Below are 20,270 nucleotides of genomic sequence, written 5' to 3'. Positions count from 1 at the left end.
TTTACCAGCCATTTTTTTTTTCCATTTTTCTTTTATTATTCATATGTGCATACAAGGCTTGGTTCATTTCTCCCCCCTGCCCCCACCCCTTCCCTTACCACCCACTCTGCCCCTCCCTCTCCCCCCCCCAATACCCAGCAGAAACTGTTTTGCCCTTATTTCTAATTTTGTTGTAGAGAGAGTGTAAGCAATAATAGGAAGGAACAAGGGTTTTTGCTGGTTGAGATAAGGATAGCTATACAGGGCATTGACTCACATTGATTTCCTGTGTGTGGGTGTTACCTTCTAGGTTAATTCTTTTTGATCTAACCTTTTCTCTAGTACCTGTTCCCCTTTTCCTATTGGCCTCAGTTGACCAGCCATTTTTTGTGATGGGTTTTTTTGAGATAGGGTCTCTCAAACTATTCGCTTGGGCTAGCTTCAAACTGCAATCATCCTAATTTCTGCTTCTTGAGTAGCTAGGATTACAGGCATGAGCCACCAGTGCCTGGCTTTCAGTTCATTTTTGCATTCACATTTTAGCCACTTCAGAGTATCATGTACCAGGTTAAATATTAGGACATTCCAAATTAATATGAGTTTGGGGTGCTGATGTTAAAGAAAATTTGCTGTTCACCTTTTCTAAAAATAAACTTGAATACTATGTTAAACTAAAGTTCCTACTAATGGTTTACTGTTGGATCAAGGATGATTCTCAGTTGTGACTACTTAGTGCCTGTATATCTGCTTATTGGGAAGAGGGTACATGAGAAGCTATAGTTGATACTTTATGAGAGATAAGAATGACATTGCTATTATTTGCAGGTATTGTCTTGTTGGAGTTTCAGATCTTTTCTCTCTTTATTTCACCTTATATTTTGCTTGCCACCATTTGAATTGCCTAGGGCCAAGAAGACATGAAGATCTTCCATAAGTGAATGTCTTTGCATTAAAAATGTGTTCTGGTTTTGTATTTGTCTTCATTTCTTTCCTTTTTGTTTTTTTTTTGGTGGTACTGGTTTTGAACTCTGGGCTTATACCTGATAGGCAGGCGCTCCACCACTTGAGCCCTTACAGCAGCCCTATTTATGGTTATTTTTGAGATAGGGTCTGCCTTTATGCTGAGACCAACCTGGACCCCATCCTCCTATTTCTGCTTTCTCTGTATACCTGATGAGTACTACCATGCTCAGCCATTGGTTGAGGTGAGGTCTCTCCAACCCTTTGGTCAGGCTGTCCTTGAACCTTGGTTCTCCTGATTTCCACTTTCTGAGCTGCTTGGGCTGTGTTTTAGTTTCTTACTGATCTGTTTTAGGCAGAAGCATGCTCTGTATTTCCTCTGCTACATATACACAGATATTAAGGAACATGCTTGTTTGGTTCAATAGTAATGTATAAATGTTGTTAATACCCTTTTTGACAGTGTGTAGATCTGTGTTTAATTAATTTCTTGATTGCTAACATGGGTTGCATTTTGTTTTTATTTGCAGCACATAAAGGTTCAACCAGTGCAGCACCACAGGAGAGGCATGAGAACATGCCAGATGTATTAAAAATAGCTCAATTTTTACAGTTTGCTTTGATTCAGTGTCGAAAGGAATTCAAAAGTATAAATACTGTCAATTTTCATTCTGCTGTTGAAAAGTATGTGAAGGAATTTTTTAAACGAGGTTTTGGTTCAGGTAAACGAGAGTTTATCATGTTTCCATACGATTCACGGTTAGATGACAAAAAGTTCCTGTACTCAGCACCAAAAAATAAATCCCATATTGATGACTGTTTGCATACCTATATTTTTCGGCCTGAAATGTATCAGTTACCTATTTTTAAATTGAAAGAGCTATTTGAAGAAAATAGAAAACTTCAAGAGTTTAGTCCACTTTCAGATTATGAAGGTCAAGAAGAAGAAATGAATGGTACAAAAATGAAATTTAGAAAACGAACTAACTCAAGAAGTGAAAGCATTAAACCTGGAAAGCAAAAGTCATCTCATTCTTTGGATTATGATAAGGATCGAGTCAAAGAATTGATTAATTTAATTCAGTGTAGGAAAAAAAATGTGGGTGGGGACCTAGACAAAGAAGATATGAGAAACAAAACTGTTCTGAAGAGGAAGCTTGAGGATCTACCTGAAAATATGAGAAAACTCGCCAAAACCAGCAGTTTATCTGAAAATTGCCATCTGTATGAAGGTAAACTAACATACTGCTGCTATAATAACCAAAAGTACAGAAAATCAGTTCAGCTCTTTTCCATAATACTGAGATCTACAAATTATAAAGCTTAAGGGGCAAATCTAAATTGCCCCATTTTTGTAAAGAAAGTTGTATTGGAATATAGCCATGCCCATTCATTTGTGTGGGATATAGCTGTTTTCACAGTATCATGGCAGAGTTGAAACAGAAACTGTGGCTCATGAAGCCTAAAATAATCATTCTCTGATCATGTGTAGAAAACATTTGCTAACTCACTGTGCCTGGATCCTTTCCTTCTTTATACTTCACTGCGCTGTATACTTTATACTTCCTCTTTATATTGCTCGCTCTTTCTCTCTCTTTCTCTTTCTCTCTCTGTGTATAAAATATGGTAGTTGCTAGCTGGTTTAGATTGTTTTTAATTAATTAAAAATACATTTCATCAGCCATATCACTGTATTGGTCAATACAGATAGAGAACATTTTAGTCATTGCAGAAAGTACTATTTCACAGTACTATTGCCCAAAGTAAATTTCAGGGTTTTTTTCTCAACCTCTGTGACTCTTCCAGTGTTGTCATCGTTTTCATGTTCTCATCTAACAGATGACTTTTTACTTCTTTGACTCATTTCAGTATCATGCTCTTCATATTGATTTGTTACTTGTAAACAATCTCATCTTCTGTTCTTGGCTTTTCAAGGCATTGTATAGACTAGCCACAGTCTGGCCATGCTTCCCACACTTTCACATGTTCTTTGGTTAAGACTCATATCTCCTTAGCATATGTTATGATCAGTATTTTACTTGTCTTTTTTTTCTGAAGTACCATCTACTTTTTCAAGTTTTATATTTGTACCAGTAGTTCTCAACCTTTTTTTTTCTTCCAGAAGTTTGAACTCAGGGTCTTGAGCTTGCTAGACAGTGCTCTATGTAGACATTTAAGCTACTCCACCAGCCCAGGTTTTATATCTTCACATGTCAGCCCTTCCTTAGACTGTTCTGCTTCTTAATGTCTTTGTTTCTTTTATCTTCCTTTGAATTTGTGATTTGTGCTCAACTGATTGACAGTGATACACATTGATACTATTGACCTGTGTCTTTATTTTTGGTTTTTTTTTTTTTTTTTTTTTTTTTTTTTTTTGAGATTCATTGTCCCTATGTAGCCTAATCTGGCCTCAAACTCTAGGTCATCCTGTGTCAGCTTCCCAAGTTCTAGCATAACAGGTATGTGCCAACACACCTGATTTGATCTGTGTCTTCAGAGTTTTAAGTGTTGGCTATATGCTAGGTAATTCATGTATATAGACTCATTCAGTTCTTGAATAGTAGGCATTTTTATTCTCCTTTTGCAGATGAAAAAACCACTTAAGGTGAGCTAAATAATGTTACCTAAGGTTAGTAGTAAAATCCTTATTTGAACTCATTTGTGACTGACTTCAAACATTGAAAAAACTGCTGTATTATTTAGCACTGAGCACATAAAATAGCCACTCATCAAATATGATACTTATTTCTTGGTACCAGTTTAGTTGGTAACTGATTAATTCTGTGTATGTGAAGAAGTTGTGGGTGGAAATCGTGCTTCACTAGTTATTTATTGGGAAAATCATGCTAATTACAATAGACCCAAGGGAAAGAAGTGTAGATAGATTAAAACTAGTGACTGTCAGACTTGGATTTTTAGGTTTTTCTCACTAGTATAGTCATGTTGTACTTTTTTTTTGTCTCTATATTTTAAGGCTGGAAGCACACCTTTTTTTTGGTATTGGCAAATACCTACATGGGTGCTCTACCACTTAAGCCACCCTTCCAGCCCCTAATGGCCTTGAACTGGGATCTTCCTAACTCCACTCCTAAGCAGCTATGATTGTAGGCCTTTGCTATAATGCCTGGCCCCAGTTACAGTTATTAATACATATTACTCATATTTACAACTTGATGCGTGAGCTCATTTTCCTATTAATAGAATGCTTAACTTATGATACAATAACTTTAAGAGTTTTGGCCTATGTGCAAGATTTTAGAACCAATTATATTTGTAAAGTAAGGGGTGGAGCACATTTATAAAATGTAAGCCCTAGTTGATTGAGTTCTTATCTATAAATGCCTAACAAATAATTTTAAGGTATATTTGATTTTTAAAATATTTATAGTGGCTTTTAAACATTAAGTCATGACTTTTCTTTATTTTCAGAGTCTCCACAGCCCATTGGCCTACTTGGGCACAATGCTGATTTGAGACTACAGCAGCAGGATACCTGTAACAAGGACATCCATAAGCTGTTTAATTGGCTATCAGAAACACTTGCAAATGCACGCCATTCTGATGCATCCCTGACAGACACAGTCAACAAAGCCTTAGGGTTGAATACTGATGATGCCTATGAAGAGCTGAGGCAGAAGCATAAGTATGAGTTGAGTTGTACCACAGACAAGAATGAATATGAGCAGCCTACTTGTGCAAAAATTGAAAATACACATTTTAAGGGTGTTCCAAGCCCATTGCTAGAAGTTGATACAACATCTTTGAAGTTTCCTGGTGGTTCTACCAGTGACATAGGCACTGACCATAAGCTACATGTGAAAGAAGTAAGCATATGTCTTTTGGCTTATCTTTGTTTCTTTTGTTAGTGTGTGTCAAAAATAGGATATGAGTATGCTTCAGGGAGTGCTTTTTTTTTTTTTTCTTCTGAAAGAACTAAGGTATACATACTTTAAGTAGAGATGTCTGTTCAGAGGGTACTTCTGACTTTCCTTGTTACAAAGAGGTAAGTGGTGAAGTAGTTGTTTTCCTTCCTTCCTTTTAGGCTTTATAATATGTACATACATATGCATGTATATATTATATATACATTATATTATGTATCTATTTGTATATACGTAATATTATGTATATATGTATATAAATGAAAATAGAAGTAAGACTAGACAATGTTTGTCAGAAATGACATTGGGAATTAAGTCTGTATTGTTTCATAATAAAATTGACTCCCGAAAATGTTGGCTCCTTTTTGCAGGCAGTAATAGAAGTCAAAGGTGAGGCAGATGAAGCAACTGAGCTCAGTGCCCCAGAGTAACAAATAAAGCTAGGTCCTTTGTATTTCTCATGCAAATACGAATGGAAATGAGTGGCCTTTGGGATTAGCTCAGTCTTGCTTATTAGGGTATCCAGTTTATTCACGGTATGTTCTTAAGAGTACTGATTTCTACCTGGATTGTAGCCTTACCTCTTTAAAGGAGTGGCTGCACATTGAGAACAGTACCAGGATGGCATCATATTCCTAAGGATTTTTTTTCTCTTGTTTTCTTTGTCTCTCCCTCTGCCTCCCCCCCTCCCACCCGCAGTGTGCAGGTTTGAACTCAGGGCTTTGCACTTGCTAGTCAGCTGCTCTCCTGTTTGAGCTAAGGGCTTATTTCAAATTTATTCTTCTCTGCCTTTGAATAAAAATCATATGTGCATGTCCCACCCTTTCTCTCATATAGTTTTGGGATATTTATTTTAGGGGAAAAAAATGATACTAAGAGACTTGTGTGTAGTATAAGCATTGAGAAACTAACCTGTATCATTAATATCATCCCAATATAGTTAATACTCAGGATGACAGGAGTGTGCACTGACTGAGCCCACTTCCTGCTTTTATATCTTTTCATTTAGGTATTGCCTGTGGTTGCCTTTCTACTACAAGGGCAGTATTGAGTATATGGCCCTCAGAACCTGAAATATTTACAGTCTGATGCTGTAACTTGAAAGTGTACCAATCACTGCTTTAAATCAACATTAAAATACGAGACTGCATATCTTGTTGATATTACTCATTTGTATGTGTTTAAATTGAAGTTTATGAATTTACTTGGGAAAAGTAGTTGTTTATTCTTTACATTAAAATTAGATGGAAATAAAGCTGTTGAATATGTGCTTTAATTTTTAGGATCCAAATTTAATTAACATCAATAATTTTGAAGAGTGCAGTTTGTGTCCCTCTGTTCCCATTGAACATGGGTTCCGGAGACAGCAGCCTAAGTCAAATAATGTTGAAGAGACGGAAATACATTGGAAACTGATTCCAATTACAGGTAAAAACAGGTATATACTAGCTCTTAGGTTTGTTTGCTTCAGTTTTCTGAAGGATTTCATCCCTTCTAGATTTCCATTCTTTGATCACTGGGTGTCTCATCTTACTTGGCTCTGACATCTTCAGAGTCTTCTTTTGAGTAATATACTGTTTATTATAAAGTGTTGATATTCTTGGATATCATCAGCAAGTATCTGCAAAAGGGTCTGTTAATAACAAGAGAGGGACTTGGGGCATGCATACTCTCCCTATAGAACTTAGCATGCAGACTATCAAATGAAAACTTTTTGTAGAAACTGACTTTCTTACAAGTGGAAGTAGGTACAAAGGTGAAATGATGCTTTTTGGGCAGCCATTACTTCTCAGCTTACTTGAGGAAGCTTCAGTATAACCAACAGTCGTGAGTGTCATGTTAAGGATCATCTGTTGGAAAGAAATTTGATTTCTTAATACTGGATTACCTCAAAGAAATTGGATCTTAGAGAATGATGTGAAATGCCCAAGTGCATCTATCCTGAGAAAGCATATTGAGTCTTTCAGAATATTATCATTTGCAGTAATCTAATATCTCTGTGCAAACACACAAATAACATGCTCTTAATAGTCTAAGTTCTTACTAATCTTTTTAGCAAAATAGTTTTGGAAATGTTTCCAGGGCGCATCGTCTCCATTCCTAGCCTTTTATTTAACTTTTTAGGAAGAAGAAAAAAAAAAAAACCAGAATGGCTGTTTCATAAAATATAAGTTGACTTGTGACTTAAAACTTAAGAAATTACCAAGGATTCTGAGAATAATTGCTAAGACTTGATGAGTTTCCATGGGCTCTTAATAGAAAGGACAAAAGGCTTAGACATGATGCTAGAGAGGGAACTGATAACTTTTCTGAGCTGGAGACATTGCCTTGAGTGGGAGAAATAGACTAGGGAACTAACTGATAGATAATAATTATCCTAACAATTTTTCATGTGAATGCTTTCATACTTGTATTGAGAGTCATTTGAATGTACTGCATCTAGGTATTGTCTCCATTATCACTTGAATGGAAAGGGATGCAATTTCTCATTTCCAATCGAGTCTTCAGGAATATTTTAGGCAAAACAAGGAATATTTCAATTTGTTAGCATTTGAGGTGGTCTGAAAGGTGCTTAATAGCTGTCACTGGTATCTGAAGAGAGTCTACAAATCTAATGGATGCTTTCCCTCAGGAGGGAATTCAAGAAGCCCAGAGGACCAGCTGGGGAAACACGGTGAGAAACAAACAGCAGGTAAGAAGGCTTGCTTTGCTCTTCCGAATGTGCCCTTCTTCAGAAGGGCTACTTGTATTTCTCATCTCCATCATTAGGGCATTAAGTTCTGCTAATTATAGAAAAGTTGGGACAGCACCATATTTATACTTAAATTACTGGTTGAGTTTTATCAGATGTTCTTATTCTAAACAGTGTGCTCAAAGAAGTCACTGAATATTCATAGATTAAGTTTTATTCACCTATTAGAGTCTTAAAAGTTTCCTTTAAATTAAAAAATACCAGAAGGTAAAACCACTTATCTTATTCATATAACTGTTTATATTCTTAATTTTTTAACCTAGTTCTTCTTATGATAAAGCTAGCTTCTGTAGATAGTTTAAATCAGATATTAAGGAGCTTTCTGGTTTCAGAAACACATGCAGATAATACTGATGTTGACTAGCCTCTTCAGAGTTCAGTCAGTTCCCTGCAGGTGATAGTGGGCATTGTTTTCTTAGAGTTTGGCAGTGATCTGTTTTTATTTTGTTGTATCTTACTTTTTCAGAAGTCTTTTTTTTTTTAATTTAGAAGGAAAGATAAATGACTTTTCTTAGTAGATCTTTAGTAGTTCCTTCCCTTTTAGAATTAAGGGAAAAAAATCCTTTTCATAGTCTTCTTTAAGATCTTTGTTTCCTTCAAGAAAAGATGATTTATAAAATGAAAGAAACCACAGATAATGTAGCATGTACAAGCATGCACGAATTTGTAGTGTAGAGCTCAGTGAAGTATTACATATGGTATACACATGTGAACAAACACCTAAGTTAGAACATTTTAGCACCCCAGATTTTCTTCTACATTGTCCAAGTCTGTACTCTACCTATTCAGAGTAGGTAACCACTAAGATCACTTCTTTTACCATAGATTTTGCCTCTTCTTATACTTAAGATAAATGGAACCCACATAGCTCTTGTGTATTTGGCTCTTTCACTTAACATTATATTAAAGTTCCATCCATAATGTGTATCTACCAGTAATTCCTTCTCATTGGGGCAGCAGATATCTTGTTTGTGCTTCAAAATGCACTGTTGGCACATGAATTCTTTTTATTTGGGATACTGTATTCATATTTTGTAACTGAGAGTGTAGATACCTCTATTATGCTGCCTTAGAGAGCTCCCTTATCGCTTAGAAGTCAAAATACTGCAGTGCTGAAAGACAGTAAAAATCACGTATGTATCTTCTAAGTAATTTGTAGATGATGTGTGATTTTTTTTTAAGTTGTTGATTTTAAAAATCACATGGAAATTTGTGCAAAATACAATTAGGTTGTAATTTTTCATATTGTTAAAAAGGGACTTATTTGGTGTTTAAGGTTTTTAAATACAGGAAATTTTCCATGTGATTTAAGTTACACTTAAATAAAAAAATTTTTTTTAAATCCCTTTAAAAATGATAGCCCTTCAGGAATAAGCTATGGTTTATTTCCGATATTTAGCTATAAATTTTGGGAGCAGGTATTTTGTTTAAGATAATTCAGAACCAGGCATGGTGCTACACACATGTAATCCCAGCACTTTAGAAGACAGGAGATCATGAATTTGAGGTCAGCCTGGCCTACATAGTGAGTTCCAGGCTAACCTGGAAAACATAGTGAGGCCCTGTCTCCAGAAACTAACCAACCAACTATAGTTTTAAAATTATAGTCTTCTCCAACCCATTTTTTTTAAGTAAACAATTCATGTTTTTATTTGAATGAATCAGATATTTGACAGTGGTACATAAATCAAGAATTCAAACAATACTAAAAGTAAGTGCATTAAGTTTTCTCCTAATGCATCAACCTTTGTTACCAATTAATTATATGCCCTATAGACATTTAAGAGAGATATTCAAAACAGTCAGTATTCCGGAATAATTTTACATAATTTGAATTTTGTTTTATTAATTTCATAGTTTTAATTCTGATCTTGGCAAATTGGATATTTTGTTCTCTTTCTTAGTTTCACTTAATGGACCTTTTATGGTCTTTTTCTGTACTGACAAGTGCCTTTGCAGGAGAACAGTAGTTTATGGGAACTACCAGGATTGGTAGAGACTGTCACAAGTTGACTGCTGCTAAGGTTATTTACATCTTTAGGGAAAATCAAAACTGAGTTTTGTGTCAAGACACATAATACTACACTTGAGTGTAAACTTGACCAAATCTTTAAAGTACTGTAAGCTTCAAAACTTGTACCTAGATCTTCTGATTTAGAGGCACCATTTCCTGTACTATAGCACTGGCTTGTTTTTGTTTTGTTTGTTTGTTTGTTTTTTTTGATGGGACTGGAGTTTGAACCCAGGGCTTTAGGTTTGCATAGCATATGCTCTACTGCTTGAGCTACACCTCCAGTCTATTTTGCTATGGTTATTTTGGAGATGGGGATCTCATGAACTGTTTGCCTGGGCTGGCCTTGAACTGCATTCCTCCTGATCTCAGTCTCTCAAGTAGTTAGGGTTATAGGCATAAGCCACCAGTGCCTGGCTGTAGCAGTGATTTGTTAGGAAATGTTGGTTAAGACTTACGGAAAATTAATCTGTTAAAGGTTAAAATTGTGTGATACAGTCTTCTGGGCAAAAATGAAGTTTTTCTTTTTCTAAAATACAGTATCACTATAAATTGCAGTTAATATGTGTCCAATCCCCCTCCCCGTTTTTTTTTTTTTTTTTTTTTTTTTAAGCAGTTCTAGGGTTTGAACTCAGGGCCTCCAACTTGCTAGGCAGGTGCTCTGCCACTCAGCCCTGTTTTGCTTTACTTTTTTTTCCCTCAGGTAGTGAGGTAGGGCCTTGAAATTTTGCATGGGGGCTGACCTCAGACCATAATCATCCTGCTTGCAGCCTCCCATGTGATAGGAATGACAGGTGTATGCCACCATACCCAATTTACTGACTGAGATTGGAGTTGCATTATCTTTTTGCGCCAGCTGACCTTGAACTGTGATCCTCTTGATTTTTGCTTACTGAGTTGCTGAGATTACAGATATGAGCCACAGCACCCAGGCTTTTTTTGAGACAGGGTCTTGCTGTGTAAGCCTAGGAAGCCCTTGAACTTGTAGTCCTCTTGTCTCTGCTTCCCAAGTACCATGATTACAGATGTACGTCACACCTGGCTATTTTCCCCCTGTTTCTTTAAAATGGACTCATGTGCCTATCTGTTTTGTAAAGTAGTTTCAAAAACATACCATGTTTGAATTTAGGCATGTGGGGAAAACAGTATGATCTTGTGGATTGAACTCATTGTCACAAGTCAGAGGTTGTAGTCCTATTATTGTCAGCTAACTGAAAGACCTTTTTCTAAAATTAGATGGTAACTATTCTGTATTCCCCTGGAGTTTTTTCCAAACAAAATGACAACATTTATGAAAGCACTATCAAAGATATTACTGTTAATGCAACTATGAAATAAGTTCTCTTCTGGCCTTATTGACTCTCTTATTGATTAAAAAAAATTCTGTAACAATGCATGAAATCCACTAACCAACTCCAAAAGTAAGAGCACCAGATAAGATTAATTTTCCTAGATGCTAAATGATTGGCAGTTGTTCCCACATTACTTTTTGGCCATCTTTTAGTTGCTTTATACTAAATTCTCATATGAAGGAAGGGGTGTTACCATTATTTGGCAAAGAATTGAGCAAGCTGATGCAACTGACCATCCATCCTGACCAAAACATGTCTGTTGGGCTGGCGGAGAGACTTAAGTGGTAGAGTGCCTGCCTAGCAAGAGTCAAGCCTCAGTACTGTAAAAAAAGAGACAACCAGGTCTATTAAAGTCAGATCTATAGAATGGTAAGAAAGCAGAAAGAAGAAAATGATTTAACCTGTGTCCTGATGCTAAATAGGCCTGATTTGAATACTCTGAAAGAAAATAACTAATATTCAAAGTTGTTATTCTGTCTACTGAAACCCAAAGCCCAGTCCATCAGTAGGGAATATAGGGACTAGGTAGGGTTCATGATCCTGGGGCAAGGTTCAAGTGATGGAGCACCTGCCTAGGAAATAGAGTTCACTCCAGTATTTGAAGTTTTTATTTAAATTCCTGATCCTATAATTAGTTCTAAACATATATTTGATATTTTTTTTTCTGAGTTGAGATTTTTTATTTTTAAATGTTATCTTTTTGGATTGCTCTTATAATAATAAACTCTTCCTGTATAGGTATGAAATCACCAGAAGAACAACTGGTGTGTCTGCCGCCGACAGAGGCTTTTCCTAACGACCCCCGGGTAATAAGTAGACAGAGAAGTTCTGATTACCAGTTTCCATCCTCTCCATTTACAGACACACTGAAGGGCACCAGTGAGGATGACGTGTTGACAGGTCAGGTGGTGACAGTGGAAGAGCAGTGTGTGCCAGCAACAGAGCCTCCAGCAGTGAGCGAAACTACAGAGAGAACAGTGTTAGGAGAGTTCATTCTCTTTTCTAGGAAGATAGAAGAGATTTTGAAGCAAAAGAATGTTTCATATGTTAGTAGAAAATCCACACCTATCTTTTCAACACAAGAGAAGATGAAACGCCTTTCTGAGTTCATATATTCTAAGACTTCCAAAGCTGGTGTACAGGAATTTGTAGATGGATTGCATGAAAAACTAAATAGTATTATTATTAAAGCATCAGCAAAGGGTGGGAATTTGCCACCAGTCAGTCCTATTGATGCTGGTACTAAGATGGCATTGAATCCTCTGGGAAGACATGTCGTATCAGTTTCCTCAAGTGACTTCGACAATAAAGACCTCCTCGAGCCATTATGTAGTGATGCTTTGAAAGACACCAACTCTAATGAACAGCATTCCTCTTTGACTTTCACTGAAGTAGAAATGAACCAGCCACACCATGGCACAGAGTTAATGGTGACTTCAGATCACACTGAACCTGATGATACTTTCCGGGAACCATTAGATAAAGAAACAGTAACATCTCCCTCTGATGTAAACATTTCTTCCCAACCAGCTCTTTCAAATTTCATAAGCCAGTTAGAACCTGAAGTATTTAATAGTTTGGTTAAAATCATGAAAGATGTACAGAAAAATACTGTGAAGTTTTATATTCATGAAGAAGAAGAGAGTGTTCTCTCTAAGGAAATAAAGGTAACTAAATGAGAAGGTAATAGTAATGTATGAACTTTGCCTTGTTCGTCTGACATCTGTAAAATGGAATTTTAAAACAAGTTAGCTATAGTTTTCATAATTTAGTAATTCAGACTAGAATAAAAAATTAGTAAATTGAACTAAACTAAACTTATGATCTGATATCTTAAGAATTTATAATCTAGTGAAGCATTTTACACTTCTTTCTTTTTCGGTGGCACTGATGTTTGAACTCAAGCCTCATGCTTGCTAGGCAGGCGCTCTCCCACTTGAGCCACTCCACCAGCATAATGTAGAATTTTAAAGAGCATTTGCATGTGTAACTTCAAGGAGGGGGAATGTAGCTCAGTGGGAATACATTGCCAAGCATTCATTAGGCCTTGGTTTGACCCTCAGCACACTTATAAAAGAAAAACAGCCTGTGTGTACATGATATATCTAAACTGTTGATTGAGAGGTTTTAAATGTAGCTTATTTCAGTTTTTAATGAAGGGAAATTAAAAATACAGAGATAAAGTAAGTTGCCAGTGTTCATCTCTTGGAGCTTGACCGGAAAATACAAAACCAGAATTGTCCAGAGATGACCTAATGATGTTTTTTTGGTCACTCACTGATACCCTGGCTATATCATAATTTTCTGTGTCCTTACTATGATCGAAAAACTTGATGGTTGTGAAAGATTCTTCAATAATGAAAAATAAGTCACTGTAAGGTATATTTTTCTGCAAATGTTATGAGTAACATTTCAAGTATTTGGTTTAGATACATATATACTTTTGCATGTATCAGTATTGACATAGATAGGTAAAATTGGTTAACAGTAGGTATGTAAGTGGTAACACACTGGAATAATTGTATTAATGGTTTAATAAGCTTCAGGATTTTTAGTTCCTTAATTAGGGGATGCCTTGGGTTTTAAAATAAATGCTTATTCCCACTTATGTAACTAATTTACCATGAGTGGAGTTTCTGCCTGTTTTGTTAGAGGAAGCAGAGGGACTATAAATAAGTGACTTACACCTAGAGTGGCCCAGAAGCTCAGTACTACTGATAAGTCTCAACTCATCAGCAATCTCTGGGATCGCTGATGTCAGAATGCTTCATGTGAAATCCCCAAGGAGGACATGAAGAGCATGGAGATGAAAGAGGATTCATAGTACTAAAGTCCAGTAAAGTCCAGTTGTGTTTGCCTTACTGACCCTTATGGGTTCTTTGCAAGATAAAAATAGACTTGGTTGCATTTTTGCTTTGTGTGATAAAATGTAGAACTTCTTATCCCATTTCCCTCCCACCCCCCAACACGTTCCTGAGCACAGAACTCTTTGGGTCATTAGGTGCACATTGGTTTAGTGCTAGGTGAGAGAATAGATTGGGCATGGTTCCTAATGCATTTGGCCTAACTCCACCTCCCTCCACATTTTTTTTTTTTTTTTGGTGATACTGAGATTTGAACTTAGGGCCTCACACTTGCTAGGCAGTAGTTCTACCACTTGAGCCCTATCCTCAGCCATTGTCTACTTTAATTATTTTTCAGACAGGGCCTCATGCTTTTTGCTTAGGGCCAGCTTCTTTAGACCATGATGATCCTACCTTCGCCTACTGTCTCACTGGAATTACTTACAAGCGTGCCCTACCATGCCTACCATACCAGTCAGGCATGCCTGACTATCCTCTTTTTTAATGGATTGTAACACAAAGATGTGACATTTAGATTGAAAGGATACAAGTGCATTTCCTTATGAATGGTCCTTTGAGTCTATTGTAGCATAGAACATATTTGTCATTATTTACTTTGTATAGAATAAGAGACTGTTTAATTTATACATCTGATAGGAAGTCACATTGGAACTTTAGACACGGTCTCACTACGTAGCCCAGTGCTGGGATTATAGGCATGCACTATCATACCTGACTGGAATTTTAATTCTTTTAATCAGTGTCCATTGGATCACTGTCCATTGGAAAATTTCCAACAAAAATAGAGTAGAAGACTATGAATAGAAATTTACACTTCCTAAGTGTTTCTGTAGTCAAGACTTTTGTTATTGTAAGAGGCCTTATCAAAAATAAACTTGAGGGCTGGAGGAGTGGCTCAGGTGGTAATGTGTCTACCCTAGCAAGCATGAGGCCCAGTACTGACTCCCAAAAACCCTGACTTTAAAGTTACTTAATGTGAAAAGACCAAAACCACCAGCAAGCCTGTCAGGCAGTAATTTACCTTTTTATTAACTTACTCTAAATTAGTCTCGTATCAACCCAGAATCTTCAGAGTCTACAGCAAATTCTGTCTAAGGAGATGTGGCCTTAGTTCAGGATTATACAAAAATGTCTTCTTTAAGTGTGACACTTTTGGCAGCTTTTAAAAGAGCAGTGGACTTGTTGTAAAGCAAGCTGACTTTTGATTATGGCTTTTTGACGTAATCTGTGTCTGTGGAATGAGGAATGTGACCTCTAAGATCCTGCAGTTTGCTTAAGAGTTCAGGATTTTACCAGCAAACAAAGACTAAAGGGAACTCTCCATGGATTTATTGCCTATGTCCTCAGAAAGATGTTAGATGGGATAGTTTATTTTGGCATAAATGGCTAATTAACTTGTGAATACTGTTGTACATATTGAAAGCTGTATATTGAATGTTTTTTGAGCTGTAGTCATAAAAATGTTTTAGAACTCTGAAGGAGGCATATCCCAGTAATATTGTTGCAAATAACCATGAGCCTGCTTAAGGAAAAGAAAAAGGGAAAAAGGGAGTGGTTAATGATTAGGCTCTGGGTTTCCCTTAATAACAAACACAGCTGGGTCAGGAGTGGGCTAATCCATTTTTAAAATTAGTTGACTTTAGTTGCATAGCATTTTAACATTGTGAAAGTGGGATTGCTGAAACTTTGACCTTTTGATTCCTCTTCTATCAGAGAAGAATGTATTTGATGAACTTTGAGGTTTCCTAGAGTGAAAGTTCATAGTTGAGTGTCCTAGATGTAGTTGAACTTACCAGTTCATGTTGCATTTCACGTGTTAAATTGATGTTTATAGAAAAGCTTTTCAATGTTGATTTAGTTGTTTTTCTTTAACAGGAATATCTTACCAAATTGGGCAATACAGAATGTCATCCAGAACAGTTTTTGGAAAGAAGATCAAAATTAGATAAACTATTGATTATTATTCAAAATGAAGACATTGCAGGCTTCATTCACAAGGTAGATTATTAAGTCAGTCACTATATATTTTGATTTTTTTAAAGGACTTCCCCACACCTGTTTTTTTTCTTTTTGAGGTACTGGGGTTTGAATTAAACTTTGATTGCTAGGTAGACCCTCTACCACTTGAGCCATGCCTCCAGCCCTTCATGCTCTGGTTATTTTGGAGATAAAGTCTTGCAAAAAGCCCAGGCCAGTCTGGACTGCAGTCCTATTTTACGTTTCCCACTGGTACCGGAATGAAATATACATGCTACATGCCCAGCTTTTTTCCCACTGAGATCTCACAAACTTTTTTGCCTTAGCTGGCAAAGAACCAAAATTCTTCCAGTCTCAGCCTTCCAAGTAATTTGTGATGACAGGTACACACCACTGTGTCTCACTAACTTTGTGCCCAGGCTGGCCTTGAACCGATATACTCCAGATCTCAGCCTCAGAGGTAGCCTGGACTACAAGCATGTTACCAGTGCACAGATAAAAAGATAGAACTCCTTTTTTAAAATTTTATTATATTATTGTTGTGCTGGGTGAGGGGTACATTGGAGTATTTACAAAGGTTCTTGCAATGTACCAAATGTATCATAGTTGAATTCACCCCCTCCCCTGAAAACTTCATTTTAAAGAAGATAAATATTCAAGCACCTGTCCGTGAATCAGTTTGTGTCATTTATACCTCTGCAATTTATTTATTTTTGTGGGACTGGGGTTTGAACTCTGGACTTCACACTTGCAAAACAGGTACTCTGCCACTTAGCCATGCCTTCAGTCCATTTTGCTCTGGCTAGTTTTTGGAGATAGAATCTTTTGAATTCCAGATCTCAGCCTCCCAAGTAGCTAGGATTATAGGCGTTGGCCACTGGTGTCCAGTTCCTTTGTAGAATTTTAGGTTTCCGTATATCACAGATCTTCCCTGTCAAACTCAAATTAGCCAAGATTAATAAAAGTACTGAGTCCTTAAATGCTAGGGTGTGTGCTAACTATATTGTTCTCATGTGTAATTGTCTGGGCAGAATCTATTTTGTGCCACTTCTTTGCCATACCAGTTAGTCCCCTCTATCCCTTGGATTTGGTATTACCCTAATTTGGTGTTACAAGCCTAACTCAAGTGTTAGGCCTTTCATGTGTGTCCTAGCAGATAGGCACTTGCCCATTTTGAATACTGAGTTGCATTCATCAGTTAGAGATAGGCTAGTATTGTAAATTTCTATAGTTAAGTGTTCTTCCTTTCATGGTAAATTCCTAGCACAAATTCTCGGTTTTATTTTTGGGAAATATTTTTTTGTGACATTCCAGATGCAATATATTAATATAGATGAGCCATAATGCAATTTGTTAGTTTTTTTTTCTCATAGGTTACTTCACACTTGAATCCTTTTCCTTCCTTATTTCTATTTTTGTTGGGATATTTCACAGGTACCTGGCTTGGTGACTTTAAAGAAGCTCCCCTGTGTTAGTTTTGCTGGTGTTGATAGCCTGGATGATGTTAAAAATCATACGTACAATGAGTTATTTGTATCTGGAGGTTTTATTGTGTCTGATGAGTCAATTCTGAATCCAGAGGTTGTCACGATTGGTAAGATTAATGCATTCTTTTCAGCATGTGATGTCTTGTTTTTTTTCCTCTGGGTGTTTAAAGTAAAACTAAGAACTTGTATTTTTTTATTACCTATTTATGTGCCATTCACTGATAACTAGTACATTTCCATCTTTTCCTGAGCTTTTACTACCTCAAATTTCTTCCCCATTCTCTTAGTCTTTTCAAATACGTTCCTGTAAATCTGGTGTAAAGTTACCTGCTCTCAAACTTGGATTCCTTCTGGTACTGCTATTGTCATTTTGTTGTTGTTGTTGTTAATGTGTAGCTGTTAAATTTTTAAGAGCTTTAGGCTTTTATAGAGCTGTCTTTCCCTTTAGGGGTGGGAGAATGAAAATAGCACATAGGAAAGTTGATGTTTCTATATAAGAACAGGTACTTTCACATTTCAGGTGTGGAGTAGACTATTATTTATTGAAATGTAAATGAACTTCATTGTCTCTAACAGAGAGCCTTAAAAAATTTTTGACATTCCTTGAAGAACTTAGTACTCCAGAAGGAAAATGGCAGTGGAAAGTCCACTGTAAATTCCAGAAAAAACTAAAGGAACTGGGCAGGTAAGGTTTGGAAAAAAATTAATGGTTGCTGACTTTAAACTCATTCCCATGAAACTACTTTTTCTCTTTTTCCCATGTTTGTGGATTATGGGTGGTGCTGTTTTCACATGTCCATAGCCAGTCAGAGTGGAGTGTAGATTGTTTGGTTGGCATTGGGTAAGGTTAAATGTATAGTTAAAATTGTTTTAATCTGCTTGTGGATCTAGAATAATTGCATTGGATGGGCATTCTGACCCATTGTCCTGTATATGCTGTCTAGATCAGGCCTTCTCTCAGGGAAGGACACTAGGTAGCTAATCTGATAGAGTCATACATGCTTAGACAAGGATTGATCTTATTCATGTTTCTGATTTTTAATATGCCTGGAAGTCATATTAAAAATATTAGTGTCTTGCAGCACTAATCATTTAAGAGACTATACAATTGAAGTGATGAGCTTGAGACGCTATGTCCTTTTAGTAGAGTCCATAAAATGTAATTAACACATTAAAGGATTTCAGAAAGTATACTTAAGGGTTTTGTTTTATTGTGTATGAGTTAGCATTTCCTAAACAAATCACAGAACTTTTGTTTTTGCAATACCTATTGGCCTTCCATGGCACATTTTCCCAGAAATTCAGGGTTAAATAGCAGTTCATTTTTTTAAAACTTCAAAGTCTGTCATGTAGGCATAGGGCAATTCTTTGTGTTTGTGTTACTGGGTTTTGAACTCAGGGATTATGCTTGCTAGTCAGGACCTCTACTACTTGAGCCGCTCTGCCAGCTCTTTTTGGTGTTTGGTATTTTTGAGATAGGGTCTTTGCCTAAGCTGGCTTTGAACCAGGATTCTCCTGATCTCTGTCTTCCAAGTATCTAGGATGCCAGGAATGAGCCACTGGCACCTGGCATATAGGGCAACTCTTGACTTTGTAAAACGTAACATTATAGAGACTCAAAGCTGAAACTCAATAGTAGGACTTTCCTTCCTAACTAACCTTCAATCGGTTGTTGCCTTTGCCTTGGGTTAGAGCTACATACTGTTTTATGAAGATTCATACTTTTGTGTTCTTCACTAAAGTTCAAAATTAATAAAGATAAAAAATAATTTATTAGACTGGCCGAGATATTAACCTAAGGTCCTCTGGCCATATACTAGGGCCACCCTTGCTGCCCCCTACCCACCAGGGTTTACTTGGGGATTACATAATTACTGTTATCCCTTTCTTCTACGAAGCATCCTTACATTAGGCTGTGAAGTAATAAGCACAGTGCTGTTGTCATTAGCTTCCTCAATGTAGAAGTTAGGGTTTTAATCTAAAGCAAACTCTGTTTAATTTCACAGATTGAATACTAAAGCTCTAAGTCTGTTGACACTTTTGAATGTCTACCAGAAGAGACATCTGGTTGAAATTTTGTCATACCACAATTGTGATTCACAAACTCGAAATGCTCCAGAGTTGGATTGCCTTATCAGACTTCAGGCTCAGAACATACAACAACGACACATAGTCTTTTTAACAGGTAAAGCGAGTACACTTAAGTTTTCTACCATGAATATAGATAGGAATGTGGATGAAAGAATTTTGAGCAGTTGGAATGGGTGTTGAGATAATTCTGAACACGTGAAGTAAAGGGTCTTGTTGAGGGCGGGCACCATCATTTGTCCATATATACTTACAAGTGCTTTATACTTGAAGTTTTTTTTTTTTTTTCTTTTTAGAGAAGAGTATCAAGATACTTTCCAGTTATACAGATAATGGAATAGTAGTTGCAAGTGCTGAAGACTTTATGCAAAACTTTAAAAATCTTGTGGGCTATCACAACTTAATCACAGAAGAAAACGTTCCAGTGCTTGGTGCTAATGAGAATCTTGAGTCACAGTCAGGTAACTTTTCAGTAGTTTTCATTTTTCTTTAAGGCAGAAGGAGTGGTTTTGTTTGCTAAGCAAATAGTGAAATGCTTATTTTGAAACCATCCTCTTCAGTGTAAACAGTCTTAGTGTTAGTGTTTTTGAGGCATTTACCATTCTAGGACTTAGCATGTAGAAGATCTGCTGATTTATTATACGGTAGTCAATACAGGTTGTTAGTTACTATAAGGCTATATGCATTTCTGTCTTTACTGTGGGCTGTGCATACTCTGGAATATGCATTTTGTCTCTGAAGGTATGTAAGCTTTATTGACTGCTGTTGTCAGCAAAGGGGTTTTATTAACAAAAGTAGGAAGCCAGATATGGGGATTTAGCATTGGGCTACTAAATCTCCTCAGATGCCAGAAGCAATTTAATTACAAGATAGTAGGGATATCATAGCCTCAGTCTCCTGTGAGATGGCCTCTGCTCTG

The 20,270-nt window shown here is 36.6% G+C and overlaps 1 protein-coding gene across 4 annotated transcripts in view; it reads left to right on the top strand.

The window, feature by feature from the left end:
• Positions 1–20,270, top strand: part of Tasor (transcription activation suppressor) — a 53,649-nt gene that overhangs the window by 30,213 nt on the left and 3,166 nt on the right. For 2 of the 4 annotated variants that reach the window (XM_074043990.1, XM_074043991.1), the window contains exons 14-23: positions 1,470–2,171; positions 4,369–4,763; positions 6,104–6,248; positions 7,453–7,512; positions 11,797–12,602; positions 15,675–15,797; positions 17,211–17,370; positions 17,840–17,948; positions 19,270–19,448; positions 19,648–19,812. In XM_074043990.1, coding sequence (XP_073900091.1) covers positions 1,470–2,171; positions 4,369–4,763; positions 6,104–6,248; positions 7,453–7,512; positions 11,797–12,602; positions 15,675–15,797; positions 17,211–17,370; positions 17,840–17,948; positions 19,270–19,448; positions 19,648–19,812 — 2,844 coding nt within the window. Of the gene's footprint in view, positions 1–1,469; positions 2,172–4,368; positions 4,764–6,103; positions 6,249–7,452; positions 7,513–11,673; positions 12,603–15,674; positions 15,798–17,210; positions 17,371–17,839; positions 17,949–19,269; positions 19,449–19,647; positions 19,813–20,270 lie in introns of all 4 variants that reach the window. The other 2 variants (XM_074043989.1, XM_020171821.2) reach the window with 1 other exon arrangement.

The sequence above is a fragment of the Castor canadensis genome, chromosome 10 (assembly GCF_047511655.1).
Source record: "Castor canadensis chromosome 10, mCasCan1.hap1v2, whole genome shotgun sequence".
Lineage (NCBI taxonomy): Eukaryota > Metazoa > Chordata > Mammalia > Rodentia > Castoridae > Castor > Castor canadensis.
This window is presented reverse-complemented; position numbering and strand designations above follow the sequence as displayed.